The 24,592-nt window shown below is 39.3% G+C and overlaps 1 protein-coding gene across 1 annotated transcript in view; it reads left to right on the plus strand.

Annotated features, from left to right (window-relative positions):
• The first annotated feature begins 21,923 nt into the window (after positions 1-21,923).
• The window catches only part of STAB2 (stabilin 2), a 102,335-nt gene continuing 99,666 nt past the window's right edge, over positions 21,924-24,592 (plus strand). Inside the window, exon 1 of the mRNA XM_069973525.1 lies at positions 21,924-22,088. Coding sequence (XP_069829626.1) covers positions 22,008-22,088 — 81 coding nt within the window. The 5' untranslated portion in view covers positions 21,924-22,007. The remainder of the gene's footprint in view (positions 22,089-24,592) is intronic.

A 24,592-nucleotide genomic window follows, 5' to 3' on the forward strand; every position in this document is an offset into this window, starting at 1 on the left:
TTTAAGGTGCTGGAGTGACCGAGTCAAACTCTTGACGTGGATCCAAATGAGATGCTGTGATATGACCATAAACAAAAATTTTAGGCAATTCTACAAACAAAAAAAAAGATTGGGCCAAATACCTCATCAGGTGAAAGGCTTATTGCAAGTCATTACAGATTTTTGATAGACATCCAGTTATTAGGGTTTAATATATCCTTATCTTCAGTAAATGTAATGGCCTATTGAAACCTGTGTATGCTTACTCATGTTGTCTTTAACTTCCATTCAAATTAATTGGATGATGTAAAACATTTAAATGGGACAAATGATCAAACATAGAAGAAATCAAGTAAAAAACAAAAACATATTGTACTGTACTCACATGTGCATCTTATATTATAGCAAGGTGATGAGGGCTCTTCACTGTTTGTGTATACAATTATATTCTTTAGGGACAATAATGAAGATGTTATAAGAAAGATTATTAAAAAAAGGTGATTAAAAGCTTGTCTAGTCTGCACTTTCCACATTTTAAAGGGATTCTCAGACACTCAGTTTCAAGCTCAACAAACAATGTAGCTACAGAAACGAAGACCCAAGACCTCTGCTTAACAATGGAGGGAACACGTCCAGTGAAACTTTTAAGTCATTTATGTCTTTGTAGCAGGAGCTATAGATTTTGGTGTCATGCATTTAGGCTGATTTCTCTTCGAACGCCTCCCTGGCGGGACCAGTTTAAATAGAGCTCCACATTCTATTCAGTCTCACCAGCTGAGAAGCTTTAGTTACTAAACAAAAAGATAAAGAAGGAAATCTATAGAGGCTGCTTTATATACCCAGTCTAAGAAGACGACCACCCCTTGACTGCCTAAGTTTGTCTTCAGCTGTATGCACCCTCAGCACGTGTTGCTTTCCACCGTCACTAACACTGAATAATTCTGAAAAGGGCAACATCTATGAAGCATTCCTGAAGCGACACCTGCTGTAGCCTGCAGCTATGTCCCCAGTGAGATTAAATAATGACATCTCATTAACACGTTAAAAACTGGAGACATGCATGACATGATCTTCATTCTATGCATAGAGACCAGTGAACGATGAGACACTTTACTAAAGCTATAGGAAGCATACCAAGATGTTTATTTATGAGGACAGAAAGCAAGACTAGTTAGTCTCTTTGCATGTGTATTGTCCTCTTCCCATTGTTCACAGGACTGGGATGATGCCACTGTCAGGTGATTTAGCTATCCTATTTTGTATACCTCTAGTTCAGGCTCCAGGATACAATTGATGCATTGTAAATGGTCTTAAGAGTATTTGTAAATGTTGCATTCCTACTCTGACTATATTGTTAGGTCAATGGAAAAAAATAATGAAGAGGTAGTGCTGTAGAAAAAAAAAATTGCATATACGTACAAGTTATGCTCCAGTGGGAATACATTATATATATATATATATATATATATATATATATATATATATATATATATATATATATATATATATTTATTTATTTTTTTAAATTTAATTTATTGTTTAATTTTGCTAAGTTTGTGTAGAGTCAAAAAAAAATAAAAATAAAATAGTGTGAATATTATAAATAGGTTCAGAGGTATGTTCTGGGTCGGTACATACACTTAGAGAATCAGTGTCTAAGGATGCGTTTACACATAGAGATTTATCTGACAGATTTTTTAAGCCACAGCCAGGAACAGACTATAAACAGAGAACAGGTAATAAAGGAAAGACTGAGATTTCTCCTTTTTCCAAATCCATTCCTGGCCCTGGCTTCCAGGGGAAGGTAAGTATACTTTTTATGTTTACCACCTCCCTGATTCTATTAAAAATAAAAATCCCTGAAATACCTATTTAACTATTTTAATGCGCTGCATTAGGAATTGCTGGCATAAAATTGATTTGAAAAAATACCCAGTTCAAGAAAGTTACATTTATTAAGGGTACTATATGTCTTTCTTTTACAGGAAATCTATAAAATGGATCTTGCACTGCTGTAGAAGTCCCATTTCCTAGAATTGTTTCACAGTAGGAAGCATATATTTTTGCAGACTGGACAAATGCCAAGTAATATGCCTCATCTTATTGTTTTCTTTTTTTTAAAAATGGGCTTTTACCAGTGTATCAAATGAAGTTGGAATAGTTTTGTTTATTATAGTGTATACTTAACCCTTTGAGGACCAGGCCCAAAATGACCCAGTGGACCGCGCAAATTTTGATGTTAGTGTTTCCGTTTTTCCCTCCTCCCCTTCTAAGAGCTCTAGCACTTTCAGTTTTCTATCTACAGGGCCATGTAAGTGCTTGTTTTTTACAGGAATAGTCGTCCTATGTAATGTCGTCTTTCATTCTACCATAACATGTATGACGGAATCCCAAATATATTATTTATGAAGATATAAATAGGTGAAATCATAAAAAAGAATGCAATATGGTAACTTTTGGGGGGTTCCTGTGGCTACATAATGCACTTTATGGTAAAAGCAACGTGATGCCATTATTCTATAGGTCAGTACGAACACAACCATATGCAGGTTTACACAGATTCTCTAATGATATATATATTTTTTTAAAATGAAATCCTTTTTTTTTGGCAATTAAATATTAATAAAATGGGCCTATTGTGATGCTTATAACGGTTTTATTTTTTCACCTATGGGGCTGTATGGGGTGTCATTTTTTCCGCCATGATCTCTAGTTTTTATTAATACCATATTTGTGAAGATCGGACGTTTTGATCACTTTTTATAAATTTTTTTATATATATAATGTAACAAAAAATCGGTTCTCCGCGCACTTTTTCCCTCTTTTTGTGTACGCCGTTTACCGTTCGCAATGACGCTTGTAATATTTTAATAGATTGGACAATTACGCACGCTATGGTATATTATATGTTTATTTGTTTATTTATTTTTATATGTTTTATTTATATAATGGGATAGGAGGGTGATTTCAACTTTTATTGGGGGAGGGGTTTGGGGGTAGTGTGTTAGTGTTTTTAACTTTTTTTTTTACACATTTGAAGTCCCTTTGAGGGACTTTTACATTCAATACATTGATTTCATACACTGATCATTGCTATGCTATAGGCATAGCATTGATCAGTGTTATCGGCGATCTGCTCATTGAGCCTGCCTGTGCAGCAGATCGCCGATCGAACCGCACGGAGGAAGGTAAGAGACCTCCGGCGATCCGTTTTAACGGTAAGTGACAGGGGACTCCCCCTGTCACTTACACTTAAACGCCGCGGCTGCACCGTGGTCGCGGCGTTTAAGGAGTTAATGACACGCGGCAGCGTGATCGCTGCAGCGTGTCATTACCGGTGAGGTCCCGGCTGCTGATTGCAGCCGGCCCCCACCTGCTATGAAGCGCGCTCCGCTCCGGAGCGTGCTTCATAGCTGGAGAAACACCCAGGATGTATAGTTACGCCCTATGTCGTCTGGGGACAGACTTCCATGACGTAACTATACGCCCTGGGTCGTCTAAGGGTTAAGTAAAGCCATGTACCTTGTGTTTATTTCAACAAATAGGTGTTAGAGACAACCTCTCTATTTATGAAGTATCCTCTCTACATCTACACAATACGGCTGTGTTAGCGAGTTTAACTCTTAGGGGACACAGCCAGTTTTCATTTTTGCACTTTCCTTTTTTCCTCCTTGTGTATGTAAGGCCAAAGCACGTGCATCCCCCTAGAGACTCAGATGAGCCCTATTTTTTGTGCGCTACTAATTGTAGTTTGCAATAGCAGATGTAATTTTTGCCTAAAATATGGCGTGAAACCAGAAAAAAATTATATGTGTCGTGAAATTGAAAAAAAAAAAAACGCAATTTTTTTATTTGGGGGGTTTTGCTTTGCGCCAAAGGGTAAAACTGACTTATTCCTCAAGTCAGTATGATTACAACAATATGTAACTTGTATAACTTTTATTTTATTTGATGGCTTTTAAAAAATTAAAACCTTTAAAAAAAAAAATGTTCCTTAAAATTGCTCTATTACCATGCTTATAACAGTTTTATCCTTTGGTCTATGGGGCTGTGTAAGGTGTCATTTTTTGCGCCACGATGTGTTCTTTCTTTTGGTACCTTGTTCGTGTATGTATGCAACTTTTTGATCGCTTTTTATTACAATTTTTCTAGATTTGATTCAACCAAAAATGCTGCATAGATCAACGTTCTATTGCTCTTGTTTGCTGCAGCTGAGAGCAATAGAATGCCGAGCCGGGATCAGCACCATAACGGCACGCGACCCCCCCCTCCCCCCTCTGAACAGTAACATCTTTGTGCGTCTAGGGGTTAATGCAGTTGTGTAGCAGTTTCGGTGCAGTAGTCCTGCATTTTTTATACATGCCAGCTTTTGCTACTCAGGCCACACTGCGTTTTTGCAGTCAGTTGTGTGCATCTATTTGGATCCGTTTTTCTATTTACTTCTATTATTCAAATAAAGGATAAAAACTGATCCGTTTCCCCCCCCCCCACCCCAATTTTAGCATACACAAAAACATTTTTGACCAGGTTCTGAATGATATAGATTAATAGATGTGGTCTTACTAGACCTCTATACAGCAGGATCACAATCTCCCTTTTCCTACTGGTATTTTACTGTCGTATTTTGCTTTTATTTTACTGTATGTAAATATAACCTAAGTCTGTCAGAAATTACTACTCCTAAATCCTTCTCTTCTGAAGTCTTTGCTAACTCAGAACTGACAATATTTTAATCAGATAAAAGATTCTTTTTACCCAAGCGAATTATTTTACATTTGGAAACATTGAACTACAGTTTTGACCACTAATCTAGGAAAGCGAAATCATTTTCAACATTATAGACACCGCTAGGATTTTTTTGTGTGTGTCATCAGCTCATTTTTGTGTCATCAGCAAACAAAAAAACCTTACCTACCAAATCTTCTCCTATGTCACTTAGAAACATAATAAAGAGAATAGGACCAGAACCGACCCTTGTGGCACACCACTTATTATATAGAGAGAAAATAAAAATCTGTTGTTGTATTATAATACTTAGTTTATTTTTGTTTATTAACGTTAATATAAACTGATGACCATGTGATAGATTTTACATTTTTCATTACAGGATTTTTCACTAAGGACTAACACAGTTCCAATAATGATGCAATGCAATAATATTTTCTGTCATTATTTTGCACTAAAAATATCAACTTGAAATAATGCACATGTTAGGATTGAGGTCACTGAGGCAGAGAAATTAGTAAGATCGATTAATATGGAGACAAATGGGCCTGCTGCTTTGTGCTGAGTTAGCAGTAAAGGTCAGAGAAGGGCTACTTGCTACTTGCAGGAAACACAATAACCAAAATAAATCACAATGATTTATCCCCAGTGTGACTAAATATAGAATATCAGTAGGGGGTCCTTTAAAAAATGAAGTGTGAATCACCCTGTGCTATTACGTGACTAGTGAGAAAGTCTGTATATTATGATGATGATTAAAATTATTATAGTTGAAAAGATTTGATCTAGATACCAAGTGCTTTCTGTACAACAGACACAGTTTTTTCCTACAATTGTTAGGCTGTGACCCAGGAACACAGGACAAGTGAAGCCCTAACGCTGGCACTCACCCCGCTGTCCATTCTTTTTGGAGTGATCGGCTCCTTAGCACGCCCCAACCTAAAGACTGGTCAATGTATGAGTGGAACACAGAGACAAGGACAAGACAAAACAAACACAATATACGCAGGGTCAGCTAGCCGGGTCTGAATTTATCTGTAGACGCAGTACAAAATAAGAAATTGGGGAGAGTCGGAAAGTCAAGCCAGAATCGGAGAAACCAGGGAATAACAATCAGGAAACAATGCTAGCTTAGTCAGACTCAAAAAGGCTCTATCACTGGCAAGGAGGATGATGAGGGGAGTAGTTTTATGGAAACTGGAGTGCCAGCCCCAGGAGGTGATTGGGGACTGAGACCCTAGCCCCCAGCACACTATAGAGCTGACTGGCGAAGTACACAATAACACATAACAGCTGTGCCATCCAGCAGTGAAGCTACAGCAAATAGAAGCTATGGACAGCATCGGCGCGTCTAGGAGGCTGGTCAACAATATTGCTATACAACATATTGTTTTCCTAAATAAATGTGTTTCTCCTAAATAAAAGGGATTCAGTTAGACAGAATAAAATATCACTTATTATGATAGATTCATAATGCATCTGCAGTGTACTTTAAGCAACTGAAGACAGGAAATTAGAAAATTGCATGTTTTCATTATACAATGACAAAGCTCCCTTTATATAAGACTAGACCTTGTAAAGTGCAGTTGGCTAAGTAGCCAAGAAAGATGGGTCCCACTTTCCCTATTTTTTCTGTTCTGTCTATAAAGAAATTGAATAGCCATACACAGGGCCGGATTAATGTTGGTGGAGCCCCCGGGTGACAATTTTATTGGAGGCCCCTGTTTTTGTTTTTTTACCAAACATAAACTATACAGCCATCTATACAGATGACTGCTTACTGTAGGGGACTTAGCACCTACCCCTCCTTGCTCCTGGCTGTATGGCTCAGCATCCTCCTCTGTTCTGCATGTGATAGTCCAGTGCAGAGGAAGATGCCAGGCCCTAGAGACAGGAGCAGGGAGGGCTGAGTATCAGAGTGTGTTCCCACATTGTGTTAATAACGTTATGTGAGAACACAGCACTTTCTGTGCGCTCTTGCCCTCTGTGTTAGGGCCGTATTACATGGCCTGATATCCTGGTTAAGCAGTGCAATTATGCTAGATTGGCACTCACTTACAGATCGCTTGATTATCATCTTGCTGTACGGGCAGCAACCATCAGTCCTACATCACTATTACACATAGTGATGCACGGCTGGTGGCCGATGATTTTTGAACATTTTGAAAGACATTGATTAGCTGATGATCATTCCTTGGCTGATTGTAGTCTTTACTAAACGGGGCAATATCTGTCAGGATCGGCAGATAAATGACTCCATGTAATAGGGCCTTTAGCCACTACAGTTAGCATAAGCAGTTGTGAATCGAGCTGTGTAAAAGGCTCAGTAAACGAGTGCTGATGTACCAAAGCAGTGCTCATTTACATTATTGATCGGGCCATCATCAGCCCGTCTAATAGAACCCTAACTCAGACTGTGTGCATGTGAGAAAGGGGGGAGATTTTGCTAGGAAGAAGCAGTGTGGGTATTATGGCTTAGAGCAGTATTGCACAACTTTTTTTTTTTTTTTTTAACCTCGGGGCACCCCTTCTGAATAATGTTCTAAAGAATACAAGAAAAACTTAACTCATTGACTCACAGATGATATCTTTTTTGATCTGAACAATAACTTTCCTTTTCCTCTTCATCTGGCCCAGGCCTCCATGATGATTTCTTGCAGCTACAATTCTTCTCTTCAGAACCTGCAAGACAAACATCTTAGCTCTGCACTTTTTCAGCAACTTCATTCCCTTTTTCCTACCTATAGGGTCCCAAACTGTAGTAATTCCGCTTTTTGGTGTATGTTAAGTCAGTAGTAGGATCCTCTGCTGTGCCCCCATATAGTAATAATGTCCCCTGCTGTGCAACATATAGTAATAATGCACCCTGCTGTGCCCTCTATATAGTAATAATGCCCCCATAGTAATAATGTCTTCTGCTGTGCCCCCCATAGTAATAATGCCCACTGCTCAGCCCTAAAATAGTTGTAATTCCCCCTTCTTTGCCCCATATAGTAATAATGCCCCTGCTGTGCCCTCCATATAGTAACAATGTCTCCTCCTGTGCCCTCCATATAGTAACATCTCCTGTTTTGCCCTCTATATAGTAATAGTGCCCCCTGCTGTGCTCTGTATATAGTAATAATGTCTCCTGTTGTACCCTCCATATAGTAATAATGCCCCCTACTGTGCCCTCCATATAATAACAATGTCTCCTTTTGTGCCCTGCATATTGTAATAATGCCCCCTGCTGTACTCTTTATATAGTAATAATATCCCCTGCTGTGCCCTCCATATAGTAACAATGTCTCCTGCTATGCCCTCTATATAGTAACAATGTCTTATGTTGTACCCTACATTATAGTAATAATGCCTTCTGCTGTGCCTCCATATAGTAATAATGTGCCCTGCTGTGCTGACATATTGTAGTAATGTCCCCCTGCTGTGCCCCCATATAGTAATATTGTCCCCTGCTGTACTCCATATAGTAATAATGTGCCAGTGTTGTGCCCCCATACTGAATGTCCCCCTGCTGTGCCCCATATAGTTATAATGCCTCCTGCTGTACCCCCATACTAAATGCCCCCCTGTTGTGCCCTACATATAGTAATAATGCCCCCTGCTGTGCCCCCATATAGTAATAATGTCCCCTACTGTAGCCCATATAGTATTAATGTCCCCCTGCTTTGCCCTCCATATAGTATTAATGTCCCCCTCTGCTATGCCCCCATACTAAATCTCCTACTGCTGTGCCCTACATAGTAACAATGCCCCCTGCTGTGCCCCCATTTATTAATAATGTCCCCTGCTGCACCCCATATAGTAATGATGTCCCCCTGCTTTGCCTACCATATAGCAATAATGTCCCCCCTGTGTTGTGCTCCCATCTCCCATACTAAATGTCCCCTTGCTGTGGCCTATATAGTAATAATGTCACCCTGCTGTACCCCATATAGTAATAATGCCCCCCTGCTTTGCCCTCCATATAGTAATAATGTCTCCCCTGTGCTGTGCCCCATACTAAATGTCTCCCTGCTGTGCTCCAACACGAAAAAACAAAAATAAGTACTCACCTAATCTTGGCATGGAGCAGGTCCCTCCATCTTCTGTCTCTCTTCTCCTGCCTGTCAGTCGCAGGGACTGATGCTCCAGCAGGCACGGTGACGCCACATCACTGCACCTGCTGGAGGGAGAGATCCAAGGAGAGAGGTCCCAGGAGTAGAGAGGAGACGGTAAGAGAGGGGAAGGCGGCCACAACTGCTCAGCACTAATTGGATAGCACACACCAGGAGGGTGGCCAGGTGCTATCCAGAGCTGAATAGTGAGGTTTAGGGGGACACTGTAGATCACTATAGATCCTCCAGTCTGAACCATACCTTGGCCATACATATACTTACTGATCCAGAGAACAAAGGTCAATTTTCCCCAGCAATGCTGCCAAGCCCCATAGAGAATGAATGGCGTGCAGGTCGCACATGCGTAATGCTCTCCCTTTTTACACAGACAAATGACCTCTGTTGTTAGGATCAGCTGCCACTCAGCTGGTTATACCCTTTCCTGTGGTCATAAATTTGATCTTGTGGTAAACCCTTTAATATTGATGACATACTGTATGTCAATAATGATGGCTCAAAGCCAGAATAAATATTTGGAAAAAGGGTAAAATAATGAATATATAGATATAATTTTCTGAAAATTCCACAAAATATAGAGATTGTCACAGTATACCTTCAAATCCAGGTGACTTTTACATCTCTGCATGTAAATCTGATTTATAAATTGGACCACTGATGCACTTCTTCTGTAAGTAGACCATTAGAATTGCTAACAACCATGTGACTGCAAGACAAAGAAAATAAATGATGGAACTCCAGGCAGAGGAACTGAAAGAATAAAATCCTTTAATATGGCATTAATGTACGTTAGCTGATTATTTTCCTGAACACTAGGTGGTGCTAGATCTTTTAAAAACTGTCATTTAAGGGAGAGCAGTTAGTAACTGGGGAAATGCAAGGATGATGAACAAGAGTGTCAGTGAACTGATCAGGACTTCCTTTGGGACAGACAAGTGTCTCCTTGCAAAAGAGTAACATTTTTGCTTAGTAATTTGACTTGTTTTCACTAATTATTATGTTTATTATATGCATTCTACACAATTTGTGCTAACAAGCAAATATCTAATGTACTTTTGACATGTTACCAGACGGACTTAGCATAACAAAAGGCAGTAAACAGCAAAGTCAGTGAAAGTGAGACCCCTAGTGGCAAAAACTTAAAACACATTTATCAAGTGTTAGAAAGAATTTTTTGAAAGTGTACCAGCCACTACAAATAACTTTTGGCATGTCATCAGGCATATCAAAACTTATTGATCACAGAGGGTCTCACTGCTGAGACCTGCTCTGATCAGAAGATATAGCTGTGGAGAGATTGCAGCAGCGCAATCCACTTCCTGGTCAAGAGTTATTTGTAGTCATAGATACACTTTAAAAAATTCTTTCTTACACTTGATAAATGTGTTGTCCACTAGGGGTGTAACTTTCACTGACTTTGCTGTTCACTGCCTTTTGTTATGCTTAGTCTGTTTTTAGTAAAAAAAAAGACACTAAGAGTGACTGGACTGACTGAAGGTAATGGGGGATGGCAATGCTTCTCACAGGCTGTTCCAGTCTGCTCATACAGCCAGTGGCCCAAAATATCTGCAGCTGCAATTAAGTCAGCTCCGACTTTAGTGTGGTCAAATAGCTTCTTGCATAGTTACATTTATCCATATTCATGTATGTGCTGCTATGTGTCAATGTAAGAGGGTTGTAACTTGCTGAAAAAACTGCAATTTATCCAAAACACTCAGAGACAGTTATAACAAGTAAAAAGCAAGCAACACATGGGGCATAAAGTACAGTATAGAGCAGTGGTGGCAGCAGAGATGTTTACACCCACTGGAAAACAGAGAAATGCAAAGACGGGGGCACTGAAATAGGGGGTTATATCTGGAAAAGAAAAAACAACATAACAAAGCATATCTATGCCTCTAGGGACACAGTTCCTGACTCAAAGCATCACATGTTGCAACATTCCCACTGGTTTCCTTAGGAATCAGGTAACAATGTCTTGCATTTCTTCTTCAGCCCAGGAAAGTTAGAAATTACTCATTCCAAATTTATCACTTGACACTTCTACTATATATTTTTGATTGTCCCCTACCTATCTAGAAGTCCCCCTGCTTTCTGCATTAAATGCACCTTCTGGCACACAAACTGGGACCCCTCCAATATACAGGATGTCAGATTTTCAAAATACTATTTTAACTGTGCCAGTACCCCATGGCAATTTTATTTGGTTTATTTATTAAGGAAATTGGCAACATCACTTGGAAAATTCTTTCTGATGCATCGTTTTAGCAAGCTAAAACTATATATATATATATATATATATATATATATATATATATATATATACGAACACAATCAGTTTTGTAGTTTTCTCTCTAAATAAAATCTATTATGGCAGAGGTTGACCCAAGGTGACATAGATGATAGATTGGTAGATAAAAGGTGATATATTTATACAGGAGATAGCTTACTGTACAAATAGGTTAAATTCTCTTTTTATATATTATGGATTTCTAACTACACTATTGGCATTGTGCATTAGTGGGTGTATTGAGTACTATGATGGCTCCTACCTTTATTTGCTGGTCATTGCCCAGCTGTTGATATGCTTATTTACTGTCATTATACTATGTACCAAAGAGTCATTTACGTATGTTGTGTGTTGATTCTGGAAAAAAAATCTTCTTGCTAGTGCTAAATGGTCAAATATTCATGATGACTTTCAGAATAACAGGGAAAAGGAAGTAAAACAAGCTACTTCCTGATGAAAGCTTGCCTAGATTTCCTATTATCTTTTGGCTTGTTTCCTTTTACATTTGCATGGGTATGAGTGCGTAGTATGGACAGGGAGCAAAGTTTCCTGCAGATCTTGTTTGCTTTACTACAATATCTCACTCTATTACATGAAGGTCATCTGTGCCTGAATCGAAACTCTTCAAATACCACAGTATATGTTTTGTTGGATAGGTGTTCATTTTTACTACTTATTACTTTTTTGAAATAGAGTTCCTTAATTAGATATTGAAAAAAATGTGATAACAAAAAATGAATGACATTAGGCCATTGTGGAAAATGCTTGTACTGCCAAAACAAGAGAAAGCAAGGTGACAATATTGCAGCCATTACAGCTCCCACAGTATTCTGTTCTCTGTTTCCTATGGTCCACAATGGTAAATGGTAGGCAGGCAGGCAGCCCCTTCTATAGTACATGTCCTATTAGGGTACATGTTAAGCTATAACTTTTAAAAATACTAAGTGAATAACTGATCATCTTGTGCACTTTTCAATGGACCAGGCATGTAAGGCAGCAAAGGACCAGTCTGTTCTCAAGGGTGATGTGCAGGAAGTGTGACCAAGCATAAGGATACAAGTGACTTTCACGAGGGCCAAATTATGATATCTTGAAGACTGGATAAGAGCTATAAATCATCAGGCCATGTGGATTGTTCCTAAAATATTTAGTTATACTGAAAACTCCCAAAGTGGTCACAGTTATAGATGCCCCTTGCTTGTGGTGAACAGCGGTTAGCCCTTGTGGTCCACAAAATAGCTACTATAGCGCAGATTAGTGATAGCAATAAAGGAGGCTATCATAAAAAGGTGTCAGAACACATAGTACACCACAGTTTGCTATATATTGGGTTGTGCACCACAGACCCCTGTGTCATATTTCTGAAACCATACAGTACCTGAGCAATTTTGTAATTTTGCAATGTAAGGTATTGACTTTGTCTCCAAATTCCCCAGATATCAATCCCAGTGAACATCTGTGGCATGTGCTGGAAAGTTCAGGCCACAGAGAACTTCAGTAAGTGAGAAATTCAGAACTTAAGTAACTGCATTCAAACATGTCTGGGATAAACATTATAGCTGTCCTCAGAGAATAATAAAGGCAATTATATAAGGGAAAACTAGATAGACCAATCATCTTGTGTTTCTTCCATTTTCTAATAATTGTGCCAACAGTTGTCCTCTCACAAAGCTGCTTGCCTATTGTCCTGTAGCCCATGCCAAGTCTACAATGTTGTCCCTGATGTCCTTAGATACTTAGGCACTTTGGCCTTGACCATGGTGGAGAGGTTGGAGCGTTATTCATAGGGTGTGTGGACAGGTGTTCTTTTTTATAAGATATCTGGGAAAACTTGAAAATTCGGCAGTGTATCAAATATTTATTTTCCCCCTTAGCTCATGGTATCAGCTCATGCTCTGAGGGACCTAGCTGATTCATGCCTTGTTTGAATGGCACCATTAGACAGGCTGTCATGTCATACTTACCTTCCCCTGTAATATGCAGCTTCCCTTGGCAGAAATAGTTGAACAACTGGCCAATTTAACCTCTAAGGGTATCATACACATGCTGCAGATTTACCTTGGATCTGTTGGAACTCTGCAGATCAGTTGCAGAATATATGCAGTGTTTCTGCACCAAAACAAATCAATCTGTTTACACAAACACTTAAACTAATTTTTGGGGTCTATTTGAACAGACAAGTGCTTCCTGACCCATTTGTGTCATTTTAGTTCCTGTTATAGTATAGTCTGCCTGATGTTTGGCCAGCATTTTTCTTTGGACTTTAATTTACACTTTGCACCTTCAGTTTGCTTCTCTGGTCTGGTTCTAACCTGTACTCCTGACATTGCCTCTGTTATACATCTGGGACTTCATTCCTGATTGATCTTCCAGGTTCTGACTTATTGCTCTGTCTGACTAGTCTCTGGTTCTAACATTGCTTGTTTGTTCTGTTCTCAATCTATCTGGAAAAAATAAAGTTGATAATGATCTCAGTGCTTATGTTGTTGCAGTATGCCACAATTCCAGTACTGTCCTAATGCATATCTCTGTCTGTTAATTTATTTAGGAATAAACTGTGCAATATGCTTTGCTACTTTGCTGCCACCTAATGGTAGAATATGTAAAGTGCTTATGGGGAGGATCCAAAGGCTTCAATTAGTTCCCTTTCAATGTAAAACATGCTAGAACCTATGGGTGGAGCCTAGCCCTGCACCCCTATTAACTGTTACATCTTACTTACTTTCACTGTGTGTACAGCTGCTGAGCCTGCACATTTAGTAGCAGAGAATCCTGAGGGTGCTCGTATTGTATGGTCAGCTCTCTTGTCATACAGCACCAAAACCTCTGTAACAGTGACATTACATATAGAGCACTGATTCCTGGCAAGGTTGATAATATAATTAGGAAAAGCAAATAATATAATTAGCCTGAGTTAATTGCCCTCAGTTGATATACAACCTACATGATGAACAGTGTACCCCAGTGTCAAAGACTTTTGGTAGCACCAGCAAATACTTACTCATGGACAGGCATTACTGTAAATATATTCTTGATTAAAAATGTCCTACTGGATTGTATATAACCTGTATCTCCATGCAGCATTCTTGTGTGTATTCTTTTCCTTTAGTCATGTGTTAGGGGCCATTCACACGTCCACAATATATGGTCTGTATAGTGCAGACTGAACCTCGGAACTCCCAGCATCCTCATTCATCATGATGCCGGGAGCTCAGGAAGTGAACAGCCGCACAAAGTTTCTTGACTGGAGCACATCTCCTGTTTACAATGTTTCCCAATGACGCATAATCTATTAGGCCAGACAACATTTCCTGATCACCGGGCTTTTAAATTTTGCAGTCATGCTGTGTAAAATATCCTTAATAAGCCTGATAATTAAGATTAGCTTGATTATAAGGATCATCTGCAGCTCATAAGGGCAATACTCAATATGCAAACTTTTATATGGCTGATATGCTGTACAATGAGATATTGAAGACTAAAGTCATTAATGAATAGGAAAGAAGACAAAATGGCAGAATCCACCAGAAATCTTTATTAAACTGTGTTATAAAGTGGAAGATTAGATGCACTGTATGACAATACATGTTGACCTATTAAAATGATGTCCATTGATGGTGCACGTGTTTGTATTTCCTATTTATTGATGGAGCATGTGCTTTCCTTTGCTATCCAAGTAATCAACGGGAATCTGATGAGTCTGCAGGAAGTCCCTTTGTTTTCCCAGTTCCTACTAAAAAACTGGGCTCTTTCTGTGGGACTGAATGTTATAAAAACAACTGTAAGTACATGCTGACATCTGCTTTCTGTTATGTTAGGCAGTTATGGAATTACAATCATTGTCCTGAAGTGCTCGGGTAACCCTTAAAGGGGTAGTGCGGCGTTTAACTTTTATTCACTAAATAACACACATTACAAAGTTATACAACTTTGTAATGTGTGTTATTTAAGTGAATAGCCCCCTTCCCCATGTTCCCCCACCCCAGAAGTGTGGTGCATTATACTTACATATTCGCTGTCGACCCCGGCCACACTACAGCTGTCCCTCATGCCGGCCCCCCTCTGCCGCGTCATCAGCTGCTCAGCCACAAATACGTAGGTATAATGCACCACACTTTCGGGGTGGGGAGAACATGGGGAAGGGGGCCATTCACTTAAATAACACATATTACAGTGTGTTATTTAGTGAATAAAAGTTAAACGTCGCACTACCCCTTTAACAGATTATAGGGGGAAGCATTTGGAGAAGAGACTAGGGGTCCTATTAGGGCCCATTTACACAGAAAGATTATCTGACGGATTATCTGCCAAAGATTTGAAGCCAAAGCCAGGAACAGACTATAAACAAAGATCAGGTCATAAATAAAAGCCTGAGATTTCTCCTCTTTTCAAATCCATTCCTGGCTTTGGCTTCAAACTTTGGCAGATAAGCTGTCAGATAATCTTTCTGTGTAAATGGACCCTTAGATGGAGCGATTTTTAACGACTAACTATGAACGATCACAAATTAGAGCTTTTGCAAAATACCTAAAATTGTTCACTATAAAACAGAGAACAATAGTCATTAGTATGATTGTTAATAACTACCATTACCATAACCATTACTATGATCATTTACTCCTTCTGATCCCAGCAAAAGAACGAACAAAGTTTTTATGGTCAGTTTGCAATGCGATTTTTCGTGTGATAATCATCCTGTCAGATTAAGGGAATCAGATTGAGGCTATGTGGCCACAATGTCTTTTTTTGGGGTGTTTTGAGCCCAAATACAGGCCATAATTTCATAATGACAGAAATAATGACAGAGTAATGACAGAACAATAAAATAAAGGCCATTTTTGGGCTCAAATGGCCAAGAAAACGATATTGTGGAAACACAGCTTGAAAGAGAGTATTTGTAAAGCCATGTTGTATTTATAAATAATATTAGGATATGATAACAATAATAGTGAAAAATTATATATATATATATATATATATATATATATATATATATTTATAATAGCAGTATTCGAGTGCTATCACATAGGGTTCACATTTCATAACATGAATACAATGAGTGAATGCACGCTTGTATAACATAGGCCCTTGGTATATAATATCACAGTTTTCAGTTAAGACTCATGATAGCCTTATGATTGGTGCATCTATACTTACCACATAATTCTGGGGAGGTAAAATTGTGCTACACCTAAGCTCTGTCTCATAATCCTAACCATGAGATATGTCCTGTAAGAAAAAGCTATACCATGGAAGTATATGGTTAAATAACTGACTGACAGGGATCTAGATACCCGGAGGAAAATGGCTTACTAGGTATCTAGATGAAGTTGTATCATTGTTTCTGAGATTTACGCTAACAGTGGCAAAGGCAAACAATGTAGGAATTCCAGTGCCAGGCCAGTGATTGCAGCAACCACCATCCATCACAATGTGTTAGTCCAAAAGTCATCCAAATGAGCAGGGAGGATCATTTTGCTTAGCCTTTGCATAAGAATACATGGACTGTTTAAATACTATTAGCAACATTTAAAAACAAACTAGAACTAAAAAAAATAATTGTTATGGAAAGAGCGACTCTGGACTCTTCTTCAGGCTTCTCCAGGAAGCTTACCTGTTAGGTGGGATTGTCACACTCTACACACTCTTATGCTGTTCAAATAGGCTCCATTGGTTTAAAGAGGATGTACCATCAGGTACATCCTCTTCAATATGACCTTCGGATAGAACGGCGCCGTCATGGGGAAGCCGATGCCACGGTCCATTTTTTGAACCGCCTTGTTTTTCGTGTACGGGGTACCGGGCCGGGCCTGAAGCACTGGAGGCGGGCCGCCCGTCCCCAGTGGGAGGGAATTCCCTCCCCTCTATGATGCGGCTCCATTGGAATCAATGGAGTCTTATCATAGAGAGGTGGGGGTTTTCTTCCTCTGGGGGTGGGCCGGCCCGCCTCCAGTGCTTCAGCCCCGGCCTGGTATGAAGGCAATGGGGGAGATTTATCAAACATGGTGTAAAGTAAAACTGGCTCAGTTGCCCCTAGCAACCAATTGGATTCCACCTTTCATTTTCCAAAGAGTCTGTGAGGAATGAAAAGTGGAATGTGATTGGTTGCTAGGGGCAACTGAGCCAGTTCCCCACTATGTTTGTTAAATCTCCCCCAAAGTGTTTAGGAATGGGACATTCCAACATTTTTTTTGCATATCGTGCTTTTGTTTTTGCTTATTTTGGCTGCCATAGTCGTCTCTCCTACGTAAGCTAATCCACATGGAAATGTGATTAAACATAGAACAAAATCAGAGTTGCATTTTTACCACTTTTGTAACAGAGTAGAGGGATTTGCCTAAACTCAGGAAATTTAGGGCATCCTTACTGTAAAATACCTCAATTACTTTTGAGAATAGCCCGTATTTTAGCCCTGTTTTTCTGATGTCCTTGTGCGTTGGGGCTAGGTGTGTCAGCTATACGAATCACAGATGCGCCACCTCGTATAGGCGTGCAATAACCACGGTCCAATTACGTGTAAATTATATTTAATTTCCCAGAATCACGTATAAAATCTAACTTTTATTAGATATGCATTAAAAGTAAAAATATTAAAACAAGTGTTCTACACATATGAAATCGGCACTTCACAACAGATCTAGGGTGTTGACCCTCTGATAGACTGGTATACTTAGGGATAGATTAGCCCAAATGCATAAAGATGAAACCAGACTTCAGAAAAAAATTGCAATAAACAAGTATCTCTTACGCGTTTCACCCAGATGTGTCCCTGGGATCATTAGGAGACCTTCACAAAACACAATGGTTACTATTTAGAGATTATATAGAATTGTTGTGTTTAAATAACTAGAAAAATCAGATGAATATAAAGTAGGGTAGGAGACAAGTGGAGATTTATATAGTGTGTATACTCTGTGTGTGCGTCGGGTGTTCACCCCGGCCCGGCCTCCTTGTGTGTGTCTTAGTGTCAGCTATACCAGCTCTATGTTTGGTGACTATTTCATGAGGGTAGCCCCTTTTTTTTCGTGATTTTTTTTCTACAAGGAATCAAGTCGGTCGTCGTCTCTTTTTGGAACACTCACAGTTCTCTTGACCCTCAGGAGCTGGTTCCAGGGAAGCAATTTAACCATGCTCCTGGGGTGGTCACTGTCATAGGAAAGAAGGTTATTCCTGACAGTCTGAGCTAAGACTATTACCTGTTTTGTAAATTGGTGTCTAAGAACTGAACTTTACCAAGAGAGTATGTGAGTGTGAATTTAAGTTCGGGGTGAATGTTTTTATCCACTCCTGGTGTGCTATGAGTTCTTCCCCAGGTCTGTCCCTCAAGAGGAAAATATTGTAAATATAACAAAGGCAGCTACGTACCCTTGGCATGTATGTAGATGTGTACACATGGGTTTCCTCGAATAAAGCCATATACTGTAGGTTTTTGCGCATGTAGGTGTCATATTTAAGCCCATCACTGTCTCTCTGCACTGTCTATAAAGTAAATCTAAGTCAGTCAGTCTAAGTCAGTAAATCTATCACAAAATCTATCACAAATTTGCTACAGTCTGTTGAAATAGTTAAGTTGAGACATGTGCGCATGGATTCAAGATCCACTGAATGTTCTATGGATGTATATAGTGAGGAGACATCGAAGGTGTAAAGGATGGTGTTTGAGTCTACTGTAGGGTTTGAATTTTTTGTCAGAAAATCAGTGGTATCTTTAATGTAGGATTTGGCTGTTGTAGCATACTCTCTTAAAATACTGTCCAGGAAAATGGCTGCATTACTGAAAAGAGAATCCCTACCGGAGACAATAGGTCTGTTTGTCATCAATAAGATTGTTGTTTTGAGCCTGTTCCACAAGGGCTTTGAGTAATGCCCTATACTGTAAGGTAGGATTGGTGGTGAGATATTCATACACATCAGTATCCGCCAGTTGGTGTCTATTCTCTTCTGTGTATTGCGTGGTGTTCATGACAACTAGGATGCCACCATTGCCTGCAGGTTTAATTGTTATGGCTTTATTGTGGGTAAGGGAGAACAGACCTTTCACCTTTGGTCAAATTACTCAAAATATGTCCACTACTGCCTGACCTCCTCAGTGTTTCAGCCTTAGTGGAGAACTATCTGTGGAGTGAGGATAGAATGTACTTTTGGCTCTTAACCCCAGGTTACTGGATGTAATTTCAGCATCCAGCAGCCCGCATCCCCTATCCCCGGCCGCATTCTGCAGCCCGCCGCCAAGAGCATAAAGTACCTGCTCGGCGGCACGGCTGCAGTGAGGCTCCCTGCTCCCGGGAGCCTCACTGCAGCCGCGCCACTGAGCAGGTACTTTATGCTCTTGGCGGCGGGCTGCAGGAAGCGGCTGGGGATGCGGGATGCAGGATGCGGCTGGGGATGCGAGCTGTTGGATGCGGCGGGGGATGGGGGGATGCGGCCGGAGATGGGGGATGCGGCCGAGGATGGGCTAATGCGGCGGCGGAGCTGCGGACAGCGAGGGGTTAAAGCACATATTCACAGCGGGATGTTAATTCCGCTGTGAATATGTGCTATCATTGGGGTGAATGGTACTGGATCCGCAGCGGTTCTCGCTTCGAATCCGCAGAAGTGAGATCCGCTGTGGATCCGGTAGGTGTGAAGGCACCCTTAAGGTTTCTGTAGAAAGATTGCAACTCAGATTCTACTAGGAACCAGTCTGGTGTTAGGACAGAAGGAAAGCCCTTTAGATAAAACTGTCATTTGAAGTGCAGATAAGGGTAATGAAGATATATGTACCACTTGTTGTAAGTCTGTGGAGGTTTCTGATTCTTTCTCACAGATCTCGACTCTCGACTGGTGGATTTCTTGCTTCCCCTTCTGTGTTTGCGGCTGTACCTCTTGGTTCTTTTGTGGGCGGCGCTGGAGGGATCCTGTGCTAAAAAGGAATGGTATCTGTAGATAGTGGGTTACTTTTTTCTTGTGCTGACTCCTCTGAAGTATGAGATTCAGTGGATGTAAAGCCAAATCTATGTTACGTGTGTTTAGGTCTCCCTCTGCCAGTATCTCCATAGTTGCACCTTTAGATTTGCCAGCTGAAAATGTGTCCTTTTGAATAATCCTCTATATCTCATTGCCACTTGGAGATCTTGATTTTTTCGATGTCCTCACAGAACTTGAATGTTTTAGTCTCTGGGTTTAATCTCGCTCCACTGAGTTGTTTGGAGAATGGAGGAGTCTCTATAGCAGCTATTGTCCTTTTATATGTAACTATCTCTAAATTAAGAAACTCCAGCTTAAAAAGAACCAGAACAAAGCAGTACTTTTTGGTAGGTACCTCAAATGTTGTGCAAAACTGCTTATTGTCTAGAAATAGGTTGGGCCTCAAATGGGGTCCTCTTGGGATTCTATGCGCTCTGTAATATTCGGTAAGTATAGTGACATGTACTGTAGTAGAGATATCAGCCTTTTAGATTTTCTCTTCAGGGGATCAATTGAAAGATTGCTGGGAAATCCTATCTGTATGCTTGACAAAGACCCAAGGGGTGAAATGTTGCTCCTATGTACCCTGATGTGTGAATGAAGATGCTTGATTTAATTAACGAGTGTTGTTGGATCTCCTTTTCAACAGTACTACATTGCCTACATCATGGATTGTGGGCCTACCAGTGTGCATCTTATTCTCTATTTATTATGGCCAACACTTGATACATTCCATTAAGGTGCTGTTGGACTTCCTTTTTGTGAAAAATTTTAAGTGATAGTTAAAAATGAGGAGGTCAGACAGAGCCAAAAGCATACAGAGACTGCATAGAGTACACAAGATCAAGTCACAGCTTAGACTGTTTAGTGCTGCTCTATAATGTCCTCCATGCCACTGTTGCTTCTTAGGGAGTACTATAAAAAAAGAGAAGAGATTGAGGAGTAGGACTAGGACTATGCAGTGTATAGAAAATATTACAGAGGCTAGGTACCATCCTGTAGCCCAAGGACAACTGAAAATTAGAGAATCAGAGCAGAAATCAGCAGGTACACTTTAAACTGTGCTATATCTTATTTTCAAAGACTTATAACAATCAGTGCTGCACGAGTGTCACTTAACATTACCATTAATAGTACCATTAAAACAAATGAAAGCATAGAAGCAGGAAACTTTCACTTAGTACTCTTCTGTTCTGTTAAATTTATTGAAAGCATCATGTACCTTGAAACATTTTGGCCTCAAAAGTAAATGACTACTCATTCTTTTCAGTTGTAATGTCTGTATACAGTAGTTCACATCATGTCTGTTATTACATATTTCTTTCCTGGCATACTGAATGTGTGCTATTGATGTAGCTCAAATAAGATTTCCTCCTAAAACATAACATTGGCTACATAATAAAGTATAAATTGAAGCATTAAAGTTTGTTAACTATGTATTTTCTACTTCTAGAGATGTTGGTTTTCTGTTTTGCTGTGGTAGACATTTTGCATATTGTTTCTCACTTATGAATTAACTGAGCATGGTAGTGCGTGATGTGAGTGATCACAGAAGAAATAATTTGAATTATATAAAGGTCAGGATTATGCTCATAGATCTCACAATGGCCACTTTTCAAGACCTCAATAAACTAGTAGATGACAACAAAGAGGGTCTGATGTCAGCAGCTCCTCAGCCTCTTCACCCCATTGCTCATTTAGGATATCCTGCCATTTGGCAGTGTCCATATGCAGCTCTTAACGCATAGTGAAACTTTTCATGTTTTCCTGTAATTGGCAGAATACACATGCTCAGCTCTTTAACGTTGTACAGGAAAGAGAGGTGGGACTACAGTACAGAAATTATTTAGAGACACAACTGCCACAAAGTGCTTGTAGTGAAATGGAAAACCTCTGGAACTATCTATCATCTTTATGAATTCCCACAATAGTGACACATCAAAACTTTTTTCACAATGAAGGAAAACATGGCCCTGTTATTTGCCTCCGTTTTTTTGTGTCTCTTCAGCATTTGTACAGGGTCCCAGACACTTATGGTAAGAAATAATTAGGCATTTCTTTTGTATCTCGATTTATGTTATTGCTTTAGTTTGGTAGTATGTTTTGTATACGTGATGCTCCTCATAGTATTTAAAATATTTTTGAAGCCACTTTCTGTTGTATATTAAGCTATTGTATTATAAGTCAAGAGACAGAATTACTTTTCTCCAGTATTGTTTCCTAGTTTAATAACTTTTTTTGTGTATCTGTTCAATTTCTAACTCTAGTGACACCTGGTTGTATTATTAAATGTAGCTAATTCTGTTGAACCCTTAGAGCTATTCTGTAATGATTTGATGTCTACAAACATATATCATGTTATTACCTTAGCTATTTTTTTTATCTGATATAACACATTTAGGCTATGTTCCCACTACGGGATTATACAGGGGGAAAACGGCCATCTCATAATATTGACTGCCGCAAATAATGATTATGATCATTATTTATAGCCATCAATTTTACATGACAGCGCTTTTCCCTGCCATGACCCTGACCAATCTGTAGAACGAGCGTGGAGACGTGGAAACGACCATGCTGACTTATTCTTCTCTTCCGTGACCTGGATGGTCTCATAGACCTGGATTAGGAGTCCGTTTAGGTCACATGACACAGAGCCAGGAGTGCATGTACTTCTGCCAGCCCAACACTTAGAACCCAACTAATCAAAACTTTTCATAAGTCTCCAAGATACTCTAAGGTACTCTTTAAGGTACACCTTAACAATTCTTTCAGTTAACTATTAGAGTATCTGAATGCAGAGGATGCAAACAAAGAAAAAACATTGTTAATTATATTATATATATTATAAATATTGTACACTGGTATACATCAATTTTGCTGACTACAAGATAACCTGTGATATTTATGTATTTTGGGGTGCTGAATCCAAAAATAATATCTGTTTCCTCCAGTCACATCCAGTTTTTTTTAAAAACGCTGTTTACTAGTAAACTTTGCAGTTATAATGTAACATTATATATAATTATTTGAAAACGATGAGTGTGAAAAAAGATATTAAGTATATATATATTAAAGATAATAAGTAGTTTAAAACTGCTGATGTCGGCATTTTGTGGCTAAATATATTATAATGCTTAGCAATGAAATTTTCTAACACCCATTTTCTGACACTCATTTTTTGTAAGGCAAGCTGTAGTTTACAGAGACTTCTCAATCAGATGTTAAAAAAAAATCAGCAATTCAGTTTAACTCCTTATACTTGTCATGCTGCTAAGGGGATGCAGAAAGGGCACAAGGCACCAGTCCTCCCGCAGCGTGCGGCACCCGGCCGTTATGTACAGCCAGGGAACGCAGCTATAGCCGCCGCGGCCGATCGCCGCACCCGGCTAATTAGCTAGCTGTTACAGCCTATCCCTGGTGTCTAGTGGGGGAGTGGGGTAGATCACCCCCACTAGACTGCTTCTGGCGCCAGCAGCCCTAAGCAATCTATCACTGATCTAATGGATCAGTGTATTGTAAGTACACTGCAGTGATCTCTATGAGAGATCCGTGCAATAATAATAAAAGGGGGACCAAAAGTTAAAGTGGGGGGGAATGTTTTTCATCAATAAAAAAATTCCTTCCCTGAATAAAAGTCTGAATTCTATTTTATAAAAATAAATAAATAAACAAACATACATATTTGGTATCGCCGCCTGTGGTAATCGCCCGAACTATTAAATTATTGCATCACTGATCTAACAGGTTATGCGGCAAAACAGAACACAAAATCCAGAAAAATTGTAATAAAAAGCAATCAAAAAGTGGCATATATGCAATCAAGATACCAATAGAAAGTACAGATCATGGCGCAAAAAATGACACAGCCCCATAGATCAAAAAGAATTATAATGTTATAGGGATGGTAATAGAGCAATTTGAAGGACTTTCAGTTTTTTTAAAAGGTTTTAATTTTTTAAAAGCTATCAAATAAAATAAAAGTTATACAAGTTACATATCATTGTAATCATCACGACTTGAGGAACATAAATAACATGTTTTACCATAGGGCAAATGGTTCTAACACAAAACTTCCCAAATAAAAAATATTGCCCTTTTTTTTCAATTTAACTGCACAAATAATTTTTTTTTCCTGGTTGTGCAGCATATTTTATGGAAAAATTAAGTTGGTCAATGCAAGTACAATCAGTGTCACAAAAAATAAGTGCTCATGTGGGTCTGTAGGTGGAAAAAAATGCAAGTGCCATGGCTTTTTAAACACAAGTAAAGGCGAAAATGAAAATTGGCTCTGTCCTTAAAGGGTTAATTACACTTAAATTATTTTTGTTGGTATGATAAATGCAAAAAGTAAAAAAACAAACAGTTTTCTTTTCTTTTTTTTTCTTTTTTTTTAACAACTCCATAGAGCAGGGGTAAGGAACCTTGGCTCTCCAGCTGTAGAAAAACTACAACTCCCATCATGCCTGGACAGCCAAAGCTTTAGCAATTGAGATTGCCATAGAGATTGCCTTCATCACCTGTATAATACACTGCAATA

The sequence above is a fragment of the Dendropsophus ebraccatus genome, chromosome 1, assembly GCF_027789765.1.
Source record: "Dendropsophus ebraccatus isolate aDenEbr1 chromosome 1, aDenEbr1.pat, whole genome shotgun sequence".
Lineage (NCBI taxonomy): Eukaryota > Metazoa > Chordata > Amphibia > Anura > Hylidae > Dendropsophus > Dendropsophus ebraccatus.